Source organism: Peromyscus maniculatus, chromosome 8 (genome assembly GCF_049852395.1).
Source record: "Peromyscus maniculatus bairdii isolate BWxNUB_F1_BW_parent chromosome 8, HU_Pman_BW_mat_3.1, whole genome shotgun sequence".
NCBI lineage: Eukaryota > Metazoa > Chordata > Mammalia > Rodentia > Cricetidae > Peromyscus > Peromyscus maniculatus.
In genome coordinates this window covers 3220363-3241106 of record NC_134859.1, presented here as the reverse complement: position 1 = coordinate 3241106, position 20744 = coordinate 3220363, and the positions used below count along the sequence as shown (strand labels likewise).

Here is a 20744-nt window from a genome sequence, read left to right as displayed (position 1 = left end):
TTCTACTATAAGAAAATTTAAACATTCAAAAACCTTGAGAATACAAGGAACTGTAGGGCATCCTTTGCTTGATCACAGCCTGTCACCCTTGGCACTATTTATCAGGGCTGGATAGGAACCCCTGTTGTGGGAACTGCCTTGCACATTGTAGGGTGTTTGGCAGCATCTTTGACCTCTACCTACTGAGTAGATGATACCCCCTACACATGCCATGATAATAAAAATGTTACTAGACACTGTCAGGTGACATGGAGGAGTAAAATCCCCCACTGAGAACCACTAATCTTAATTAAACTAGCTTTGCAGTTTTGTCAAATTTGCTTCATGTCATGCTTTCTATTTCTTTTTACCTTTATCCTCCTTCCATTCATCTCCCCACTTCTCTCCTCTTCCTCCCTCCCTCCTTTTCTTCCTTCTTCCTCCCTCCTGCCCTTCCTTCTCTCCCTTCCTCTCTTGTCCCCCTTCAGCTGAACCATTTGAAAATAAGTTGCAGACAGAGAATTCAGTCCCCACATAGTTGCAGCATGGGTCTCCTCAGACCAAGAGCATTTCCCCACACAATTTCCCCATGATCATAACTTAGAAAGAGAACAAAAATGCCACACTGTCATTATATGTCCAATCATATTAAAGTCTCCTTCTTATCCCAAACACCCTTCAGAGTTTGGCTTTAAGTCTGGATCTGGTAAAGAGGTGTTGTATTTGGCTGTGAAATCTCTTTGGCCCCTGATATTCATACTATTTTAAAACCAAGTCCAAGTCAGTAGCTAGTACTGAAAAGTGGGATTTCTCAGAGAATTCCAATTTCTAATTCCTTTGGCCACTTTAGAGATCTGGTAACACCATACCTGCAGTTTTCATGTAGCAGCTACTGTGGCTGGGTGGTGACTACTATCCCCTTTAGAGAGCCCTTCCAACTTACTTTATCATGTCACTTGTAAACCTGGGAGAATCAGAAGGCCTGTGTGAATGGCACGTGCTCCCAGCAGATCTAGTGAAGTCTTTTAATATTTGTGTGACCTTGAGAAGGTTGCATCACCTCTCTGAGACTCCAGTTCTTATCTGAAGGTTGAGAATTCACAGAGGAGCAGACAGTGATTAACAGAGAGCCTGTCTAGAGTCACTACCCAGCATCCTTCTTACTGGAATTCCTTCCCCTTGTCCACTGAAGGGGGTGACATTGCAGCTTGGACCACAGTGACCAGTCTGTATTCTGTGGCAGTGGCTAAGTCTCCTAACCTCTCTGGGTTTGCATTTCCATCTGATCAGTGAATCTGGCAGCCTCTGAACAGGAGGGATGGCTTGTGTATGACTAGGTGAAATGTACTGCGAAGTGCTATCTGGGGGATGTCGAAGAACCCGTGTTAGATTTGCAATTTTGCCACAAGCTTATGTGTAAATTTTCATTTAATTTCACACCCCTCCCCCACAAGGTAGTTTCTATGCCAGTCTGCCGTTTACGGAGGCACAGATTGCTTTCCAAGAGGGTGAACAAGCACCCAGTGAGCTAGAGGAGTCTGACTTCAAACCCAGACAGTCTGAAGCAGGGTTCAGGTCCTTGGCTGCTAGGCTGCACTGCACTGGAGTACGGACCCGCGGGACCTCTAGTTTTCTCATATCCCAAAGAAATGCTCAATGACCCCCTACCCCCACCCCAAACAGCACCGTGCACCAGGGCCTGTTCTGAGAGTCAGTTTGAGATTACATCTAGACAGGTTTATGTACCTGCCCAGGCAGGGTTAGACTTTTTGGTGGAAATGTTGGGGAAGCAACCTTGAGGGCAGAAATTTATATTTGACGCTCTCTCCCCTTGAAGTCAGTAGGAAATACATGTTGTTTTTCCCACCTTCAAACAATAAAAAATCCAAGCTAGAAAAAAATAAATCCATGTGGGCAAATGACAAAGCAGTATCCTGTGTGATTTTCAAAAATGGGTTAGAAGAGCCCTAGTCCTTTACCAAGATATGACATCAAGTGGCAAATGGCCCCTTCTATTGGCCTTTCCTGTGGCCACACCCCTCCTACTTGCCCACCTTTCTGCACATCTGTGGTTATTTCAGTGCTTCCCAAGCTGGAGAAGCCCATGTGTGCTGACCACAGAAATCTCTATTTTTCTTGCAGGACACGTTTGCATCTCTTTTGGGACTGAAATCAGCTTTACAGAGCATAACTTACTTAGTCAAATGCATACATTTTAATTGTAGAGCTTGATAAGCTTTGATATTTGTTTGCATTGGTGTAACTATCACTCTAGAAACTTTGATTGTGACCATTGTCCTTGTGCTCTGAACAATGAATGAAGTTTCTTGGGCATGAGGTGGTGGTCAGGAAGCCCACTGATGTGTTTAAAACTCAGGACATGAGTCTGGACTATGGCTTTGTTGTTAGAACACTTGCCTAGCATGCATAAAGCCCTGGTTGAGCCCCATCATTGCAGAAAACCAGGCATGGCAGTGCATGACTGTACTCTGGAGTCGGGGGGGGGGGCAGGAGAACCAATGGTTCTGGGTCACCCTTAGCTACAGAGAAAATTTAGGGCCAGGCTCTAATTCATGAGACCTTGTCTCAAAACAAAATATACCAACCAAAACCAAACAAGCAAAGAACAAATCTTCTCCTAAGTTTTGACTTAGACTCCTGGAGGCTTTCAGGCAAGATACCAGGACTGGCTCTCTGTTTGGAAACATTGGCATCTTATATTTGCTTTCTTTCAGAAAGAAAAGTGATATTATGTTTTCATTTTGTCCCACAGACAAGCCACCCTCATTCTCATCTTGGAGCTGTTTCTTTGGCTCACGCTCCTATTAGATCTCAAGTGGCATGTCCTCACCTTCAGGTTCCAGCTATGTATATTGCCTTTTCCAGGAGGCCCTCTGACCTCTCATGCTCAGCTTCCCCACTCTTCCACACACTCCAGCTCAGTGCTCAGTGTTGTTTTCTTCCCTTTGTAGCATGGTCTCAAAGCAAGTTACTGATTTATCAATTGATTGGTTTATTATCTGTCTCTTTTCATTATCATTCACAATAAAGAATGCAAGGACAAACATCCCATAACTTTGTCCCGAGTCCCTAATATAGAGAGTTCTGTTTCTAGCATTCTATTTTACATGGCATAATCCACCCCATCCATCCACCCATCCATCCATCCATCCATCCATCCATCCATCCATCCATCCATCCATTCATCTGTCCATCCATCCATTCATCTATCCATCCATCCATTTACCCATTCATCTATCATCCATCCATTCATATATCCATCCATTCACCCAACCATCCATCCATCTATCCACCCATTCATTTATCTGTTCATCTATATATCACCCATCCATTTATCCATTCACCTATTCAAATATCCATGCATCCATCCATTTATCCATTCATTTATCCATCCATCTGTCCATTCTTCTATCCATCCATCCATCCATCCATCCATCCATCCATCCATCCATCCATCTTTCCATCCATCTATTCATCTTTCTATCCATCTGTCCATTTATCCATCTATCCATTCGTATATCCATCCATCCATTCATCCATCCACCCATCCATCATTCATCCATTCATCCATCTATCCATCTATCCATTTATCCATCCATCCATCCATCCATCCGTCCATTCATTATCCATTCATCTTTCCACCCACTCATTTATTAATCTATATATTCATCCATCCACCCATCCATACACACATACATACATATATTCACCTTCCATACATCTACTCATATATTCATTCTCCATCCATCTAATAGATAACTTATTGAATATATACTTTCTGGCCAACAATGAGCTAGAACTATGAGAGGACAGTGACAGACACAGATGCAATTATTTCCCTCACAGAGCTGTTAGTCATATATTGGAGGGACAGATCACACACAATGAAATGTACAAGAAAATTGATACTAAGCTGAAGCTTGCAAATTGCCAATATTCAATCATTTTTCAACCTCAAAGATAATATGTCAACCCAACTGTTATGAACTTGGTTAAGAGTTTATGTGAGTCAGGGGTAGGGAGGCAAAGTGTGGCTGCTTTTGTGAGGGACCCTAATGAGACAGGATGATCCAGGAAACAGAATCAATATATCAAAAGTTTTATTATATAAAACTATCAAGTCCAAAATTTTCCAACCTGCTATCTCAGGTCAATCCTGAAGGCTGACAGAGAGGATGCTACAGAACCAGAAAGGACCAATTCTCAAGTTCCATGGCTGTCTGGCAGGAGAATTCTGTTAGTTGGGAGAGGATCAATTTTTTACTTAAGTCAGACTCTCAAATAACTGAATAAGGCCTGCCCACATTACAGTGGGAAATCTACCTACCTCACTTTACCAATTCCATGTTTATCTCATCCAAAAGCACTCTCTGAGAGGCACCCAGAAAACAGTTTTGTCAACATCATGACACAATGTAGCCAAATTACTAGAGTGTTTATAGCATCAGTACCTGTAGCAGCTTGATGCTCATTGGCTGGTTTAAGGACATTTATAATATCTTAGTTATTGAACCAGAATTTTCACTTTAACAAGATTTCCAGATAATCATGTGTCCTCTACAATCACACTGAAGCTGAACAGACACCAGAATCATGTGTCAAACCCTTAAGTGTTGGTTTGTTTTGTTGGGATGAATAGAAGGTCCTTTCGACTGATTCATTATAGGTTTTGACACATCCATACTTAAAAATGTTTCAGTATGTAACCCATGATATACTCATTTTGTTAATTAATATATACCAGGACCCATGAACAAATATGAAGTGTATTGTAAAGCATGCATAAGAAAAGTTTTGTACTGTGTAGAAGGTGGGAAAATAAACATTATTTGAAGTCTGTAGTTAGTTGTGATGTCTTCCTGCTTCCACTAGCTACAATTCCAAGGCATTGTGTATACCAAGGATGATGTTCCTCACACACAAATAAATCCATGCTTTGAATGTTCTTCTTGAGAGTTTTGATTTTTTTTCTTTTTGGATGACTTTGTTTGGGTCTGATAGACCAATCCTGTTTTAACTTTATAAACAGCTAATGGAGAGTAGAGTTCTTTCCTCCTCCTCTTCCTTTTTCCTCCTTCTCTCCTTTCTATCTCCCTCTCTTTCCATCTCTGTTTCTATCTCATTCATCTTGTTTCCCTTTCCCCTCTTCTTCCATTCCCCTTCCCGTCTTCCTTCTCTCTCTCTCTTCTCTCTTACCCTTTTCCCTGTTCTGCTTCTCATTGGGGACTCACTATGTAGCCTAGGCTGGCCTTGACCTCTGCCGTGTAACCCAAGGTAGCTTCACAGTTACCATATTCCTGCTTCAGCAGGAATGCCCATTGCTGGGTTACAGGTGTGCACCCCCACACCTGGCCTGCCATGTTGTTTCTGTTACTTGCTTTAGCAGCCCTGCCTTCAGCCTGTGCTTTTCTAGAGGAGAGCTCTTCATTTAGCCACATGCCTGCTTCATGATGATCAGCCTGATCTAATGTTTATAATTGATTGTTTATCTTCCCCTTGGGACACATATGGCTGCAGTAAGGGTCCTGGTGAGGGTGTCTCTGGTGGCTGCCTCCCCTGGTCTTTAGTCCCTGACTCCTGCCATCTGCTGTGTGGATCCAGTGCAGAGAGTGGCATCAACACACAGGATTGAATTGTTTTCTCATCTTAATGACTAAAAGCCACACATGGGCATTGTCTCTCCCACCCCAGACCATTTCCTGCATTTCCTGCAGTGAGCCAAGCATGCTGTTGATGCTCTTCATCCAGAATGTGGAGATCTCTAGGTTTTGGTCCCACTGCATGCCTTGGGAAGGAAAGCTCTGGGAGACAGTTACCTTGCCACTCTGAGGCTGGAGTATCACAGTTCACAGTACCCAGAAGCTGCACAGGGACCTGTGCCAGCCACGGCTAAGGTTGCCACTCCAAGCCCTTGCTTTGTTGACCCTGGAAAGCTTGACCATTTTGGTGCTTTGGGGGTGAACCTGTGGGGAATTTGATGAAAGTTATGACTTCTTTGCTCAAGAAAAAAAAAAGGCACAAACAAATTTTCCATTCAATTCCAGAGGAATTCAGCGATCCTTTGAAGCCCAGGATGAAGAGCCCGTTTAGAAGTGAAAAAGGCAAGTTAGGTTTGCAAGGCCCTGTCCTCTGTCTCAGAACTCCCCTTCCCTGAAGCCTTCCTGAGTTTCAGACCATGCCTATTGCACAGGGGTAGGAAAGGGCATGAACTTTGATTTCAGACATTCAGGACTGGGACTCCACTCACTCCTTCAGTGAGTAGCGGAGTTCATGTGGGCAGTTCCTTACCCTGCAAAATGGGTTGTGACAATCTTTCCCTTGCGATGTTCTTCCCTCCCCCATTTGCCCTGTTACAGCTTTATTAGCTTGCTTGCCTAGTCTTCTGTATGTCCTGCCTGATATGTTATTTCCACCACCTTCCTGTGAGCGAGCTAGCTTTCTGTTACTGCAGCAAACATCTGAACTAATCAACTTACACAGAGAAAAGGTTCATTTTGGCTTACAGCCTTGGAGGTTTCAGGTCACAATCTGTTGACCTTGGTGATGAGGCATCATGTCTTAGCAGGAGCATGTGATGGAGCACAGCTGTGCAAACAGTGAGAAAGGAAGACACCAGGTCCCACAGTACTTTGAGGACATGCCACCAATGACCTGAAGACCTCCAACTATCTCTGACTCTTAAAGTCCCCGCCATCATCCACAGTGTCAGGATGGAAACTGAGCCTTTGACATGCATCTTTGAGTCCAGATCCAAGCTACAGCATCACATGACCAGCACATCTTTGCTCACTCAAGTCTCACCTCTTCATAGCATGTTGTCTTGGCATCCCTCCCCATTTCTCCCATTAATTTACTTCTGAGCCACTAAGTCTAATGAAGCACTAACTGCTTAGCAGTCAGTTCCCGCACAGACTCTTCAACCATGATTGTACTTTTTCTTTATGGATTTGTCTATTTGAGACATTTACTGTAAACAAAACCATAAAACCCAGGCCTTTTTGTGTTTGCTTTCTTTCACTGGCCATAAGATTTTCAAGTTTAATTCATGTTGGGGCTGGTGTCAGGGCTCCCTTCTTCCTTTTCATGGCTGAGTAATATTCCATTTCATACACCACATTCTGCTTATTGGCTGATGAGCACTTGGACTGTTTCTACTTTTTGGCTGTTAAGGAAAATGCTGTTTTGGCACCTGGCTCTGTTGGCTGCATCCTTCTTTGTTTGTTTATTTTAGTTCTTGCTTATTTTTATTTAACATATTTATTTTTATTCTCTCCCATAGAGTGTAAGCTCCAAGAAGTCCACGACCTCTTTCAGCTTGTGCAGTGCTGTACCCCCAGGGCCTCATGTCATGCATGGCACACTGTAGACAATAAACGTCTGTTGAATGAACAAATGTGTGCGAGCTCTTGTTATTCTCCTGTCTTTTAATGAATTCCATCCTGGCCTCTGGCCCCCACAGGCCTCTGGCTTACTGCTCTGGGTCTCTCTCCCTTCAGACTGCTCCCTAGACTTGGTTCTCACCATAGCCTGTCACCACAATCAAACCTTTCTCATATCGCTTCCTCTTATCACTCTAACACAAACATAAAATTGAACTTGAGCACATAGTAGTACATGGGGAGCTCTTTCAAAAGCACCTCCCATACACCCCAGCTCTGGGTTCCTAGCCCTCTGCATTCCCATGGATCCAGATGTTTAATCATGTTCCTGGGTGCTGCTAGCTGTGATCATCACTGCCGTGGCAGGGTTGACTTCAGCAGATAGGCTCTGCTGAGCTCATGGGAATCTGCTTCCCCTTCCTGTCTCCTTTGATGTATATCTCGAAAGTCTACTTGACTAGGAATGTCTGGGTGTATCCCCTAAAAACATGGTGACAGGGCTTGCAGGTGTGTGTCTCTTCCTGGCCCAAGAGTGGATCGATATGAAGGTAGTCACCGAAGTGTTGGTTCCTGGGATTGTTCATAATAACAGATGCATCTACTAGTTTTCACAGAACACTTCTATGCTTGTAGTTGGCACCCCTGTGCCCGGTTGGTTCTTCTGCCTTACTAGGGTTGCATGTGGAGACAGCCATCCTTTCAGGTAAGTAGATACAGGACTGAAAACGCTGGAGCACTCCTGTTTGCAAGATGTGAAATCAACTGACCTTAAGCATTCCCCTAGCTTGAACAAAGGGGAAGCCAGAAGGTGGTTCAAGAAGACCACATATGTGGAGGGATTCACATGCACACTCCCGTACTACACATGTTTAAGGGCATTTGCATATCTCTAAATGCGCATAAGAGGGGAGCTGTGTTGGTAGGTCTGACTTGAGGGTGTGACATCTGTTTGACTGTTGTCTCTGCTCTGTTCTAAGTGCAAACACAGCTTACATCTCATTGTGAAGGTCATCGATATCAGTTGGACTGTGTTCCCATCCTCTTAAAAAGAAAAAAAAATAAGTAAAAAGAAAAAGTTGACTTAAGTCTCTGTGCTGCACACTGGCTGTGTGACCTTGAGCAGGTTAATTCACCTCTCTGAGCTTTTGTTTTCTCTTCTGTAAATGAGTAATACTCCTTGTAAGCCCATGAAAAGGTCTATATTCTTTGGCTTTGGTAAGGGATGCCATTGCTTTCTGTGATTAACCTAGTGATTAGCTTATGGCAAGAACTGACACTAGGCCATTGCTAAGTAGGAAGTGTGGGGCATCTGTTTTAGGCATAAAGAGAGAACTCAGTCTCTGTGGTGGAGCTACACTGCATGAACTCTTCATGAACCCCCTCAGGTGCTCCATCGGGTAGACAACCAGTTACCTGTGCACAGAGTGACTTTGTAACCTCTGGTTTATGCTTCTGTGTTTTCCTGTCTACCTCTAACTGGAATGGCAGCTCTCTGGAAGGGATGGTTTTGTCTTTTGTCCAATTGGGCAGTGCTGGGTACATGGCAGGTGCGTGCTGTCACATTGCAAATGAGCAGAGTCTGTTCTTTGTTCCTCCAGAGCCCTTGCGGATGTCATGAGGCCACAGGGCCACTGCAACACTGACCACATGGAGAGAGACCTTAACATTGTCGTCCACGTGCAGCATTATGAAAACATGGACACAAGAACCCCCATAAATAACCTCCGTAAGTACTGGTGCACGGGCCACTTCCAGTCCCACTAGGCAGCGGTAACATGGCAGGATTTTCTGGGGTGTATTTGGATCAGTGAAGAACGACTCAAGGATGTGTTAAATTTTTCTGTTTGATGTGATGCTGAATTGGCACCTTAAGAGTTGACTTGGTTGTGTTCTCTGTTAAATAGTGATCCACTTAGTTGGTTTTCTGTTAAGTACTAGATGACTTGATTGGTTCATCGTGGTTGATCTATTGATCTATTTACTTGGAGATCATGTTTGATTTAGGTTGTTAACCTGCTAATAATCCATCTTATTAGTTCATGTTGATTGGATTGTATGAACTACCTGTTCATCGTGACTGGGTCACTTGTTTACCAATTGTTTCACCTTCAGAGGTTGACTAGTTGTTACTTTTAGGTTTCATATTGCTTTCAATGAACAAGTTTGGAATTTTATCTTTTAAAACATAAAATGAGCTTCACAAAGGCAACATATAACACCCCTCATATGTGTGTATAGTGGGGGATGTTGAATCCTGGTCACCATGATTTGGGATGAATATGCATCCTTCTACAATAGTAAATTCAGTTCTCTTGTTCTCTCAGGAAAAGGGGGCAAGGTGCTTCTACCATTGTGTTTTAGTAGCTGTTCTTCCTGAAACAGAGTACTCTTGGGGATCCTGTTCTATTCCCATGGGTTTCCTTTCCTTCCAAAGCTCTGTATAGGCAACACACACCATGAAACTAATGTTTTATTTAGGATTTGGGGAACAATGAAACTGGATTTTGACAAACGCACATTAGTATGGTATCATTCCTAGCAGTTAGGTTTTCAGGTCACTCTACCTCAAAGCAATGTGAAAATCATGGTTGAAAGCAACAGACACAGTCAGTCAGAAGGGTGCATCTAACCATAGTGGATGGGAGGTTCCCAAAGACAGCAGAAGCTTTGGGGCCATGCACTTTCCCAGGATGGGCATCCTTTGCTGAAGCTCACCCACAAGCTGCAAGGCTTGTTCATTTGCTGAGACATAGTTTCAAATTGCTAGGTGACATGAATTCTTGGATTTTATGATGATAATTTTTCATGGTTTTGGAAATTCTTGTATTGTGTTGGCAATATCAATTTGACATTAACATGGGTAGGAAAATGAGCCATCCAATGGGATGTTTCAGGTTTTATAATATTAAATAACTACATATTGTTTACTTGTGAACTGGACTATAATATGGTATTAGAAATCACCCTACTGCAATTCAAAATACACAAGCATTTGGAACTTTAGGTCCGAATCCTACAGACCCTGGAGATAAGTGGTAGCAACTGTGACAGAGTAGTTGCTGTGTCTGGTCCTGCTCTGGATGGAAGCGAACATATGCTCTTCCCAAGTCTGATGAATGTGAACCCCAAATGTAAGCAAATGGAGGCCATCAGAGCAAAGACATGGGATGGAGCTTCTGGCCACAGAGGGTGTTGGTTAACAGGTTTTCACACAGAGTCTCTGTCTCAGGGGTGATTTTGAACCACACTGGAGTTGTTCATTGAACAACAAACTTTCCTTGCTTGATAGGCAAAAGGTCAGGGAAGGAATGCTAATTAGTTCTGCTTAAATAAGGGACTTTTGTTTAAAGTTGTGCTAAAGGATAAGTGACTTCTGGGAGGTGTCTGTCCAGGGACTGGGTACTCAGGTGTCTGTGAGAGGCCACTTTGATGTATGTATGGTTCTTCTTTGGGTCTATATTTGTGCCTTGATGATCTTTTTGAACAGTAGGGCTGGGGTCTAGGCCAGCTTGGGTGGGATGGCATCATGTCAGTGGCCACATTCCCACTCTTTTTCTTTCTTTTTTTGCTTTTTATTTGGAAAGCAGGGTTTCATTTACTAATGCTGAGGGTACCCTTGAGATCTTCTGTAGCCTAGGCTTACATTGAACTCTAGATCTTCCTGTAGCTGGAATCCCAGGCCTCACAAGTCCTGGCTTTGTGACCTTTGACATCAAAGAGAACAATGCAGGAGAATGTTCCTGGTAAATCCCAGGAGAGAATTCCACTAGTGCCATCACCAGCATTGTGTCCTTACAAGAATTGCTTTGGACATTGGTTTCATTTAATTTTGCCAGACTGACCCAATCCTTCTCCCCAAAACATCCTTGAGAACCTTTGACTAAGAACAATAGGGAGTATGTAGCCTTGTAAGTTGAATTCACATTAGAAAGATAAATTGTATGCAAAATAATAGTTATCAGTAAGAATGAACTTATTTGTAATGAATTATTTATCTTTTAATTGATTTATAGAAACTTTTTATATATTATAGTCACCTAAAATATGTATGTTCAGAAGATGGGGTGATTTGGGGAGTTCCCTGAGAAGTTAGAACTACAAGATTGATATTAATTACTTACCAGGGGCTTAACAAGCTGAGCTGTTACAGAACCCATTTTGACTGATGGAGAAGAAACAGGAGAGGAATCTGTTTTGATCAATGGACAATTAGGCCAGCCCTTCATAGAATTAGGACCTAGCTAACTGAATATAAAAAGACTCCCTGGGCATTGTGGGAGCTCAGTGACATAGCACTGCGAAATGAGAAGACAGATGTGTGCATTTGCGACCCAGGAAGGAGGGTCGGTGCATTTTTAGCTTGGTCTTCACTTAATATTCAAGTTGCTGGATTTGACTGTGGATTTGATAGTCTGTCTACATGTTCTTTTCATCTCTGCTCAACAATGCTTCCAGAGAGAACTAATCTCTGAAGGGACCCTGGCCAGCTCGAGCATGGCAATCATGGCTCTGGCAGGCCTTGCCTTTCTCTCCCCCTTCCCTCTGCCTTGCTGAAAATGGTTAGATTACATTCCTAAAGCTAGACACCAAGGCCTATTCTCTTATTTGGCCACTTCTTTCTTCTGAGGCTGACTACCAAGGTCCAGCTATCAAAGTATTGAAGCCCAGCAATCAATAGACCCCTTTGGCTCACCTAATTAACATGCCCAATCAATTAAACACCCATCCTAACACAGAGTTTCCCGTTTACCTTTATAAACTGCCATTTATATACGGGACACTTCAGTCTCCTTGCTATAAAGAGCAGTCCTTTGTCCCTTCAGGACAAATACTCCTTCTCCTTGTCCCCTTCCCCTTCTCCCTTGCCCTCTGTCTCCTGTCTTTGTCTCTTATTCCTTGCCCTTTGTCCCTTGTGCTCAGATTTGTCCCCAAGTGGTCTTGGCATGTCCTGAGCTAATACGGATGCCTTTGATTTCTATTTTTAATTCTCTCATTATCTCTGCTTCACCTTCCCATTCTCCCCCCTTCTTCCTTCCTTTCTTCCTCCCTCCCTCCCTCCCTCCCTCCCTCCCTCCCTCCCTCCCTTCCTCCCTTCCTTCTTCCTTCCTGCCCTTCTGTGAAACAAGATCTTATTTTGTGTCTCAAGCTTGCCTTGAACTTGCAATCCTCCTGCCTCAGCCTTCTGTGTGCTGGGATTACAATCCTGTGCCACTGTGAAGAGCTCTCGGCATCGGTAACCCCAGAGCTAGCTCACTTCCTGACCTATCTGTCCTTCATGTTTGGGTCAAATGTTACAAGAGCTAATGTGCACTGTAGGAATACAGATGTTTGGAAGGGGAGGAGATGGTAGAACTCTGAGGAGAGGGCTTCAAGGTGAGAACATTGTTACCAATTTTCTTTTGTAAATTTCCCAGGGTTGATTTTTTTCTGCCATAAAAGGCTGGACTAGCCCCCCCCCGAAACAAATGCTGTTTCTGTTTTTTTTTTCCAGGTATTCAGTGATATTTGGGGTGTTGATTTTCTGCAAACTCTCTAAACTACATTGTGTCCTATGTCCTCAGAGAGCACCCTGCCTCCTCCTCTGTAACCTCCTATCTTCTAGAGAGAGCCTTCTTGTTGAAGTCCACTCTTCTTCAGGATGGGAGGTGTGAGTGAAGGGTTGTAGATACAATCTAGCTGGACATGTCTCAGCTTAGCTGTGTTAACGAAATAAAAAATGTTTTGGATAGTTTTGCTTACAGAAGACTTGCAGAGATCTATCTATCCATGGAGTTCTGCACACTCTTCACCAACCTTTTCTGTTAGCATCTTATATCACTGAGGTTCACTTATTGACATTAAAGAATCTTCCTGGGCAAATTCCTCTTAGCTATACATTGTTTGACTTTTCCTGGTTTCTTTGTATCTCATGATCCACCCTAGTTGCCACTGCCTCTTTAGTACAGCATCCTTCAGTGGCTGAATTTTAGTTGTGTGACACTGTAGCTTGATGTGATGAAGATGGAGAGCAATATTAACTCAGGTACAGGGTGTCTTCCAGTGTTTTTAACACCCACATGAAAGCAGCCATCCAGTCAGTGCTGGAATGAAAACAGTTGAGCCTGGAATGTGCTTTTGGGTATAGAGCTGTGGGGCAATATGCTCTTATGTTCTATACACATGTGCAGTGTGGCTTTGGCATTTGGTTCATGTACTCACTCTATCTGCCTGCCTATCTATCTATCTATCTATCCACCACATCTATCATATATGTATGTATTATCTATCATCTATCATCTATCTATCATATCTATCTATCTATCATCTATCTATCTATCTATCTATCTATCTATCTATCTATCTATCTATCATCTACCCACATTTATCATGTATGTATGTATGTATGTATGTATGTATGTATGTATGTATGTATGTATCTATCTATCTATCTATCTATCTATCTACCATCTATCTGTCTATCTCTCATCTATTTGTCTGTCTATCTATCGTTTCTCTGTTACACGAGTTTGTGCAGATGTGCTTACCCATGTATCTGCATATAGAGGTCAGAAATCAACATTGGATGGCCTCTTCTCTCTTTCTTCCTTATTTTTTGAGGCAGGGTGTCTCATTGAGTCTGGCCCTTTCCATTTTGGCTAGGTTGGCAGGCCAGTAATCCCCCGGGATCTTCCTTTTTCTACCCACCTGCACTGGTGTTACAATCCTAAAGGTCCAGTTTTTACAGGGGTGCTGGGAATCTGAATTTGAATCCTTGTGCCTGTGCAGCAAGCATATTACTCACTGGGTCATCTCCCCAGCCCTACAACTACTGCTACTACTTATTATTTTTTACATCATAATCCAAGCAAGTGAGATTTCACCCAATACTGAGGACAAATAGTGACTTAATGTTTTAAAACATGGAATCCATAACAAAGAAAAAGCTCATGTTCTGGTTCTATCAAGCCTTCTTCCCAAATAGATTCCCAAACATCTCTTATAAACTAAGAAGCAGACTCAGTGATGCTGGTCCCTAAACCCACTCATTTGTCCATGTTCACCAAGGTTGTGGTGGGATGTCCTGCCCTTGGCTTTTGGGAAACTTGGCATAGATGTTCTCAGATTTTTGTAATATGTAGTGGGCAGGGGATTCCTCAGCCAGGGCAGGCAGAAGGTCAATCTAGACACCAGTGTTTAAGAGCCAAGTATATGTAGTACAGTGTTGAGTGACTCGGACAGACGGCAGTGTAAGTCCTCAAACACATTGACGTCATTGTTAGGACAGGAAACTGAGGCTTAAAAGCTTTAATGATGTAACATTTGCATAATTATGAATGAATAGAACTACAGTTTTCTCCCCTAGTGCTGAGGGATTGAACGCATGTCATCACACATAGTAAGCGAGCCCTCTACAACTGAGAGCTTAGATCTCTCTGTTTTTCTCCCTCTCTCTTTTTTTGAGACAGGGTCTTTCCTAGCTGCCAAGGTTGGACTTAAACTCACTATGTAGCTCAGATAGTTGTCAAACTTGGGATCCTGCTGGCTTATCCTCCGTAGTAGCTAGGATTACTGGTCTGCACCACTGGGTCCCACTGAAATGGAGCCAGTGAGGCCCAAGGGCTGTGGTTAATACCATTTGATCTCTCCTTGTTGCAGGTGTTTGCAGAACTTGTGGGCGTCCCTCTGGGAACGGGCCCTGTGAAGGGTGTGCTAAAGCTCCTTTGGTGCCGCAGGAAAGAGCCTCATCCAATTTGCCATCTTGTAGTGAGGACTCCTTTAAAGGCTTGACATTTACTGAGCACTTGCTGTGTGCCAGGCACTGTGTTAAGTGCTGTGAATGTTAAGTTAACTCATTCGTACTCAGAACAACCCTCAGGTAGCCAAGCCCATCTGCCTCTGGCTCCTTGTCCCTGCTGTGCATTGTGCGAAGCCTATTGTTCCTATGGCTCCTCACTTGGCATGCCTGATTCTAAACTGTCTCTTCAGCGAGATCTTCTTGCTTATCTCTGGCCTCCAGTCATCGACTGCTCCCATCTCACCAGGATTTTCTTTATAATACATTGTTCTATCTGAAATTGTCTTTTTTTTTTTTTATCCATCCATCTCAAAACACAGAACAAGACTCCTTCGAGGAAAGTACTGTGTGTATCCACCGTCATCTTCCCAACACTGGGCCATGTCTGCTTGCAGCAGGAGCTCTGTGAATGTCTGTCCAGTGTAGGTGGGCGTTGCTATTCACGGTTTATGGGTTAGAAAACTGAGATGGAGGAAAGTTAAAGAATTCATTTAACATTTTGACTGACTGAGATTTTTAAATTCCAGAAAAATGGAAATTTGTGGGAGATGAAACAAAATTGGAAAAATACTGGAAGTCATTGTGTCTGGGTGACAAAATACCTGGAGTTTGTCCCTTTCTCACTATGTGTGTAAATGTGTAAATTAGGAGTTAATATTAAAGCATCTGTCTGTGACATCGCAGTGACTAAACAGAGAAGCCAGGATTCACACCTGGGTATGTGCATGGTTTGAGCTGCCTCCTGGGGAGATTCAGGTGTCAGGAGTGGGGGCTGCATTAGTGACTTCTGCATATGTGTGACTAAAATACTGACAGAAGTGACTTAAGAGAGCGAATTTTTTTTTCCTGTGGCTTCAGAGAGTTTCATCACTGTGCTGCAGGGAAAGCATGCAGAGAGGCTCAGTCCATGGTGGCAGGAGCACACAGAGATGGTAGTGTATGGCAGCTGTCCACTGGGTGGAGGACCAGGAAGCAGAGAGTGAGGCGGGAACAAGGGCAGGTATAGCCTTCAAAGGCCTTCTGACAGCTAGGCCAGTCCCCTAAGGTTCCAGAGCCTCCCCAGATAGAGTCGCCATTTGGAGAGTGTTCAGATGTGAGCCTTAGGAGGACATTGTGCTAGCACGATAAGATCAACACCAGCTGCATTCTTGATGGGGGTACAGGGCACACAGATGTTGGTCTCTGGTTTGTGAGTCCTCTGGGACCAGCAGTTTGACCAAGGTAGAGGGTATTCTTGGATCCTTTTAAGTGCCGGGTGGGACAGATTCTGCAAGCAGGAGCATGGGAATTAGAGGAGGAACAGGAATGCACTTGCTCAGGTTGTCTCTGTTTCCCTTGTATTTAAAAAATGTACTATGTTCATAGATACTTGCTGTATCAATGCATGTATAAGTGTCCAGCACAAGCTCAACAACAACCCCAGTGGAATGCACAATAAGGAGGACTCGTAGGATTTTAAGCTTTGAAGGAACTTGGCTTATTCCAACTCAGGTGAGGATTTAACTCTCTTATGATGTCACATACACAAACTTGTTCCTGAACTCTAAAAATTTTTCCTGCTATGGAAAGGCACAGTGCTTCCATCTGACTCCAATGGCCCTGAGACATGCACTGGTGTGAAATAGCTAATGAAAGTGATCTGTGCTAAATGTGTTCAAGTGGATTTAGCTTGAGAAATGTACTTGTCTCTGGTGTCAGTACTGTTGATGAGTCTCCGACACTGGGAAGCTGCTTATCAAATATGTCTAGCATGACATGAGTATGAGGCAATGTAGTGAGAAAGTGGAGGGTCTGCACTTCAGAGAAGGACAACTAGAATCTGGGCTTTGTCTCATCACTTACCAGTTGTGCAAGCTTAGAAAAGTTAATAGAATTTTCTGAACCTCTTTTCTATTCTACAAAAGGAATAAAGTAATATCTACCACACAAGATTACTGTGAAGATTAAATTTATGAGCCCATATAAGGAGTGTAGCCTGCCTGGATATATAAATATCAATTGTTGATATTATTGCTTGTACAATGAGTGACTATTGGTGCTACAATTATCTGTTCACTAGAGAGCAATGATGTGGACTGAGATGCATTCAGTGGACAGTTGTTCACATTTTTTTTATTCTCTGTGTTGGCTGACAGCACAATGTGTGTGTGTGTGTGTGTGTGTGTGTGTGTGTGTGTGTGTGTGTGTGAGAGAGAGAGAGAGAGAGAGAGAGAGAGAGAGAGAGAGAGAGAGAGGAGAGAGAGAGAGATGTGTTTGTTCATGTACATAGTGTGTGCTATCAACAAAGAAACAGAGCCTGTACTAGCTAATTTTATGTTAACTAGACACAAGATAGAGTCATCCAAGGAGGGAGCCTCAACTGAGAAAATGCCCCCATAAGACCGGACTGTAGGCAAACATGTAGGGCATTTTCTTAACTAGTGATTGATGGTAGACAGTCCAGCCCATTGTGGGTGGGGCCATTCCTGGGCTGATGGTCCTGGGCTCTATAAAAAAGCAAGCTGAGCAAGTCATAAGAAACAAGCTAGTAAGCAGCTCCGTCCATGGCCTCTGAGTCACCTCATGCTTCCAGGTTCCTGCCCTGCTTGAGTTCCTGTCCTGACTTCCTTTGATGATGAACTGTGATGTAGAGGTGTGAGCCGAATAAACCCCTTCCTTCTCAGTTGCTTGGGCCGTGGTGTTTCATCACAACAATAGTAACCCTAACTAAGAGAGAGCCCTAAAAGGAAAACAAAAATCACCTTAAGTAAGTTCTTTTCAAAACGTTCTTCTCATGTGTCCACATATGCTGCCTGATCAGCTTTGCCCTGCTTTCCCAACCAGCTATAAGACTGTAAAGAAAGCCCAAACCTGCTTGAGTTTCAAAGATGCCAAGTTTGTGCTCCTTGCATGCCCGGGAAAGCCTGTCCTTGGACACGATTCCTTTATGAGAACATTTCTGTCTTCATGTTGGATGAAGGGAGGGGATACACTTACTACGGGATTGACAGGCTCGAAAGAATCACAAGTGACACAAACACATTTGCGTGTCACCTACCAGGTGTGTTCATTTCAGCAACAAAGAATCAATGAAGAAACCAGCTCAGGGGCTTTGAGTGACCTGCCCCGGGTCATAGGGACACTCAGCAAGGAGTTTAGGCTCTGGACATAAACTCATATACGGAGGTGCAAATCTTACACTCTGGCCACACCCTTTCTCATGCCTTTCCCAGGGGCCCTTGCTGCTCAGTTTTTCAGGGTTATGTTTCTTTTCTCTTTCTTTACCTTACTGATTGATTCTCTCTAAGAATTGCAGCATTCAGTGATCCTTATCTTTGAAAAATAAATGCACTTAAATAAAGTCACCAATCTTGTTATGGAGCACCAAATATTTCTGACAGTTGTTTACTTGCCTGTAATTAATATTTCCTTTGAATCAACTTTCAACTGGCATTTAAAAAATTCCCTCTATGTATCAATGGGAGGTAGAGATATGGGTGAAGAGGCTTTCTGTATATCCTCGCAGCTCTTACAAGACTCTGAGGGGGATAGAGCTATGGAAGTAATGATGGGGGCTGCTGGAGGGCAACCTGGGAGCAAACAGAAGCCCCCACAGAACATGGGGCAACAGAGGTGCCAGGGCAGCTTCCCTGAGAAACTGATAAAATTTATTTATTCTGTAAGAAAAATACTCCCCCAACAACTTTACAAGAAAACAGAGGGGCAGGGAGCAGAACACTTTGGTGTTGTTTGCCTTTGATTGAAGGGAGGACTTTGAGTCACAGAAAACTGTTTTTTGAAAGGATTTTATTTTTCTATTGCAAATTGTATAAAGAAAGGAGCTTTTATTTGATTAGAATCATAATGATTTTGGTAGAAAAATAAGAATAAGAATGCTAAGTCTGACAAAGGAAGCCTAGGTTTCAGAGTCAACTATCAAGCATTTGATCCAGACTATTTTCTGGCTTGAGGGCTCTCTTCAATCAATCAGCCTGGTGTTTCTCTCTAGAGGAGATTAATGTTGATCTTTTGCTTCTTGGAAATTAACAATCAACAAAAAATAAGTAATATACTTAATATCATGATACATACATTAAAATAATTTACAGTAAGTTTTGAGAAAACCTGCCTTAAAAATCCCTGTAAGCATTCTCAATAAAGTTAATTACAAGTTGAAAGGAAATCTCATTACATTAGCCTGAGAATTACAGTTAATGAAGCTGAGTGTAATCACAATCTGAATATTTCATTAAATGGAGATTCGGAGTCATTAATTCAGGTATTCAGCCTGGAGTCTTGAGCTTACATCGACAGTGCTGATGTATTGCTTGCATTTTATATATTTAAATCTGGATCCCTGGACCTGTGGAAATACACCCATCCCAGCCCCAGATCTGTCCCTGGTGCTGAATCTCTTGGCTGTAGTTAACCTATTCAAGCCACTCAGCCAAAAAACCTCTCTTGGGTGATTTTGGAGCTGAGGTGAACTTTAGTGTTGTCTTGCCTTTGCTGTATTTCTGACTTCAGAGAGGTGAGGGAATTTACAGAGGAGGAGCCCCAGGGCTCTCACAATGTGCTAAGTTTACAATTTTTCCAGTAAAGGAAATTAAGAAGCAATTACTAAATGTTATCTTTATTGTGCCATAAAAGATGTGGACACTTAAATATCAAGCATTTAGGCAAGAGCCAGTTTTCATAACAAAAACCAAGCTTAAACTGGCCTTGGTGGCACCTGCCTTCAGTCCCAGCATTCTATAGGAGGACTGTAGGTTCAATGCCAACCTATGCTAGGAAATAAGACTCTGTCTCAACACCCACCACTCCCACAAAACAAAAAGTAAACAAAAAACAAGCCACAAAGCCTAAACCAAGTGAAATTAGCATCCCATAAAACTCATGTTTCTATGAATTTACTACTCTTTCCCTTTTCATCTATCATCTATCTATCTATCTATCTATCTATCTATCTATCTATCTATCTATCTATCATCTATCTATCATCTATCTATCTATCTATCTATCTATCTATCTATCTATCTATCTATCTATCTATCTATCTATCTATATCTATCTATCTATCTATCATCTATCTATCTATCTATCATCTATCTATCTATCTATCTATCTATCATCTATCTATCTATCATCTATCTATCTATCTATCTATCTATCTATCTATCTATCATCTATCTATCTATCTATCATCTATCTATCTATCTATCTATCTATCTATCTATCTATCTACCATCTATCCATCAATCTTTTAATTAACTGAAAATGAGATGTGGGCTTGTGTTTTGCCTGTTTGATCATCAAATGAGTATTTGTTATTTACTAAATTCTAGGCATTATGACTTGGGGTTGGTTATATAAAAATTATCACCGTATTTCTACACTCTATCTATCTATTGTTGTGTGATATTTGTACACTATGTGAAGATATGTTGCTGTGATTGGTTTAATAAAGAGCTGAACAGCCAATAGCTAGGCAGAATGTATAGGTGGGACTTCTGAGATGGGAAATACATAGGGCATCTGGATCCTGTATGGTGTTTTGTTGATTCTGAATGTTTTAAATGCAAATGTACAAAAGCCACTGGCTACTGAGAGAA

At 42.5% G+C, this 20744-nt stretch overlaps 1 protein-coding gene across 3 annotated transcripts in view; it reads left to right on the top strand.

Moving 5' to 3' along the window:
* The window catches only part of Shisa9 (shisa family member 9), a 310186-nt gene that overhangs the window by 4846 nt on the left and 284596 nt on the right, over positions 1–20744 (top strand). For 2 of the 3 annotated variants that reach the window (XM_006983892.4, XM_006983891.4), the window contains exon 2: positions 8978–9105. In XM_006983892.4, the coding sequence (XP_006983954.4) occupies positions 8978–9105 (128 nt within the window). Of the gene's footprint in view, positions 1–6044; positions 6102–7279; positions 7380–8977; positions 9106–20744 lie in introns of those variants that run through there. The other variant, XM_076577836.1, reaches the window with a different exon arrangement.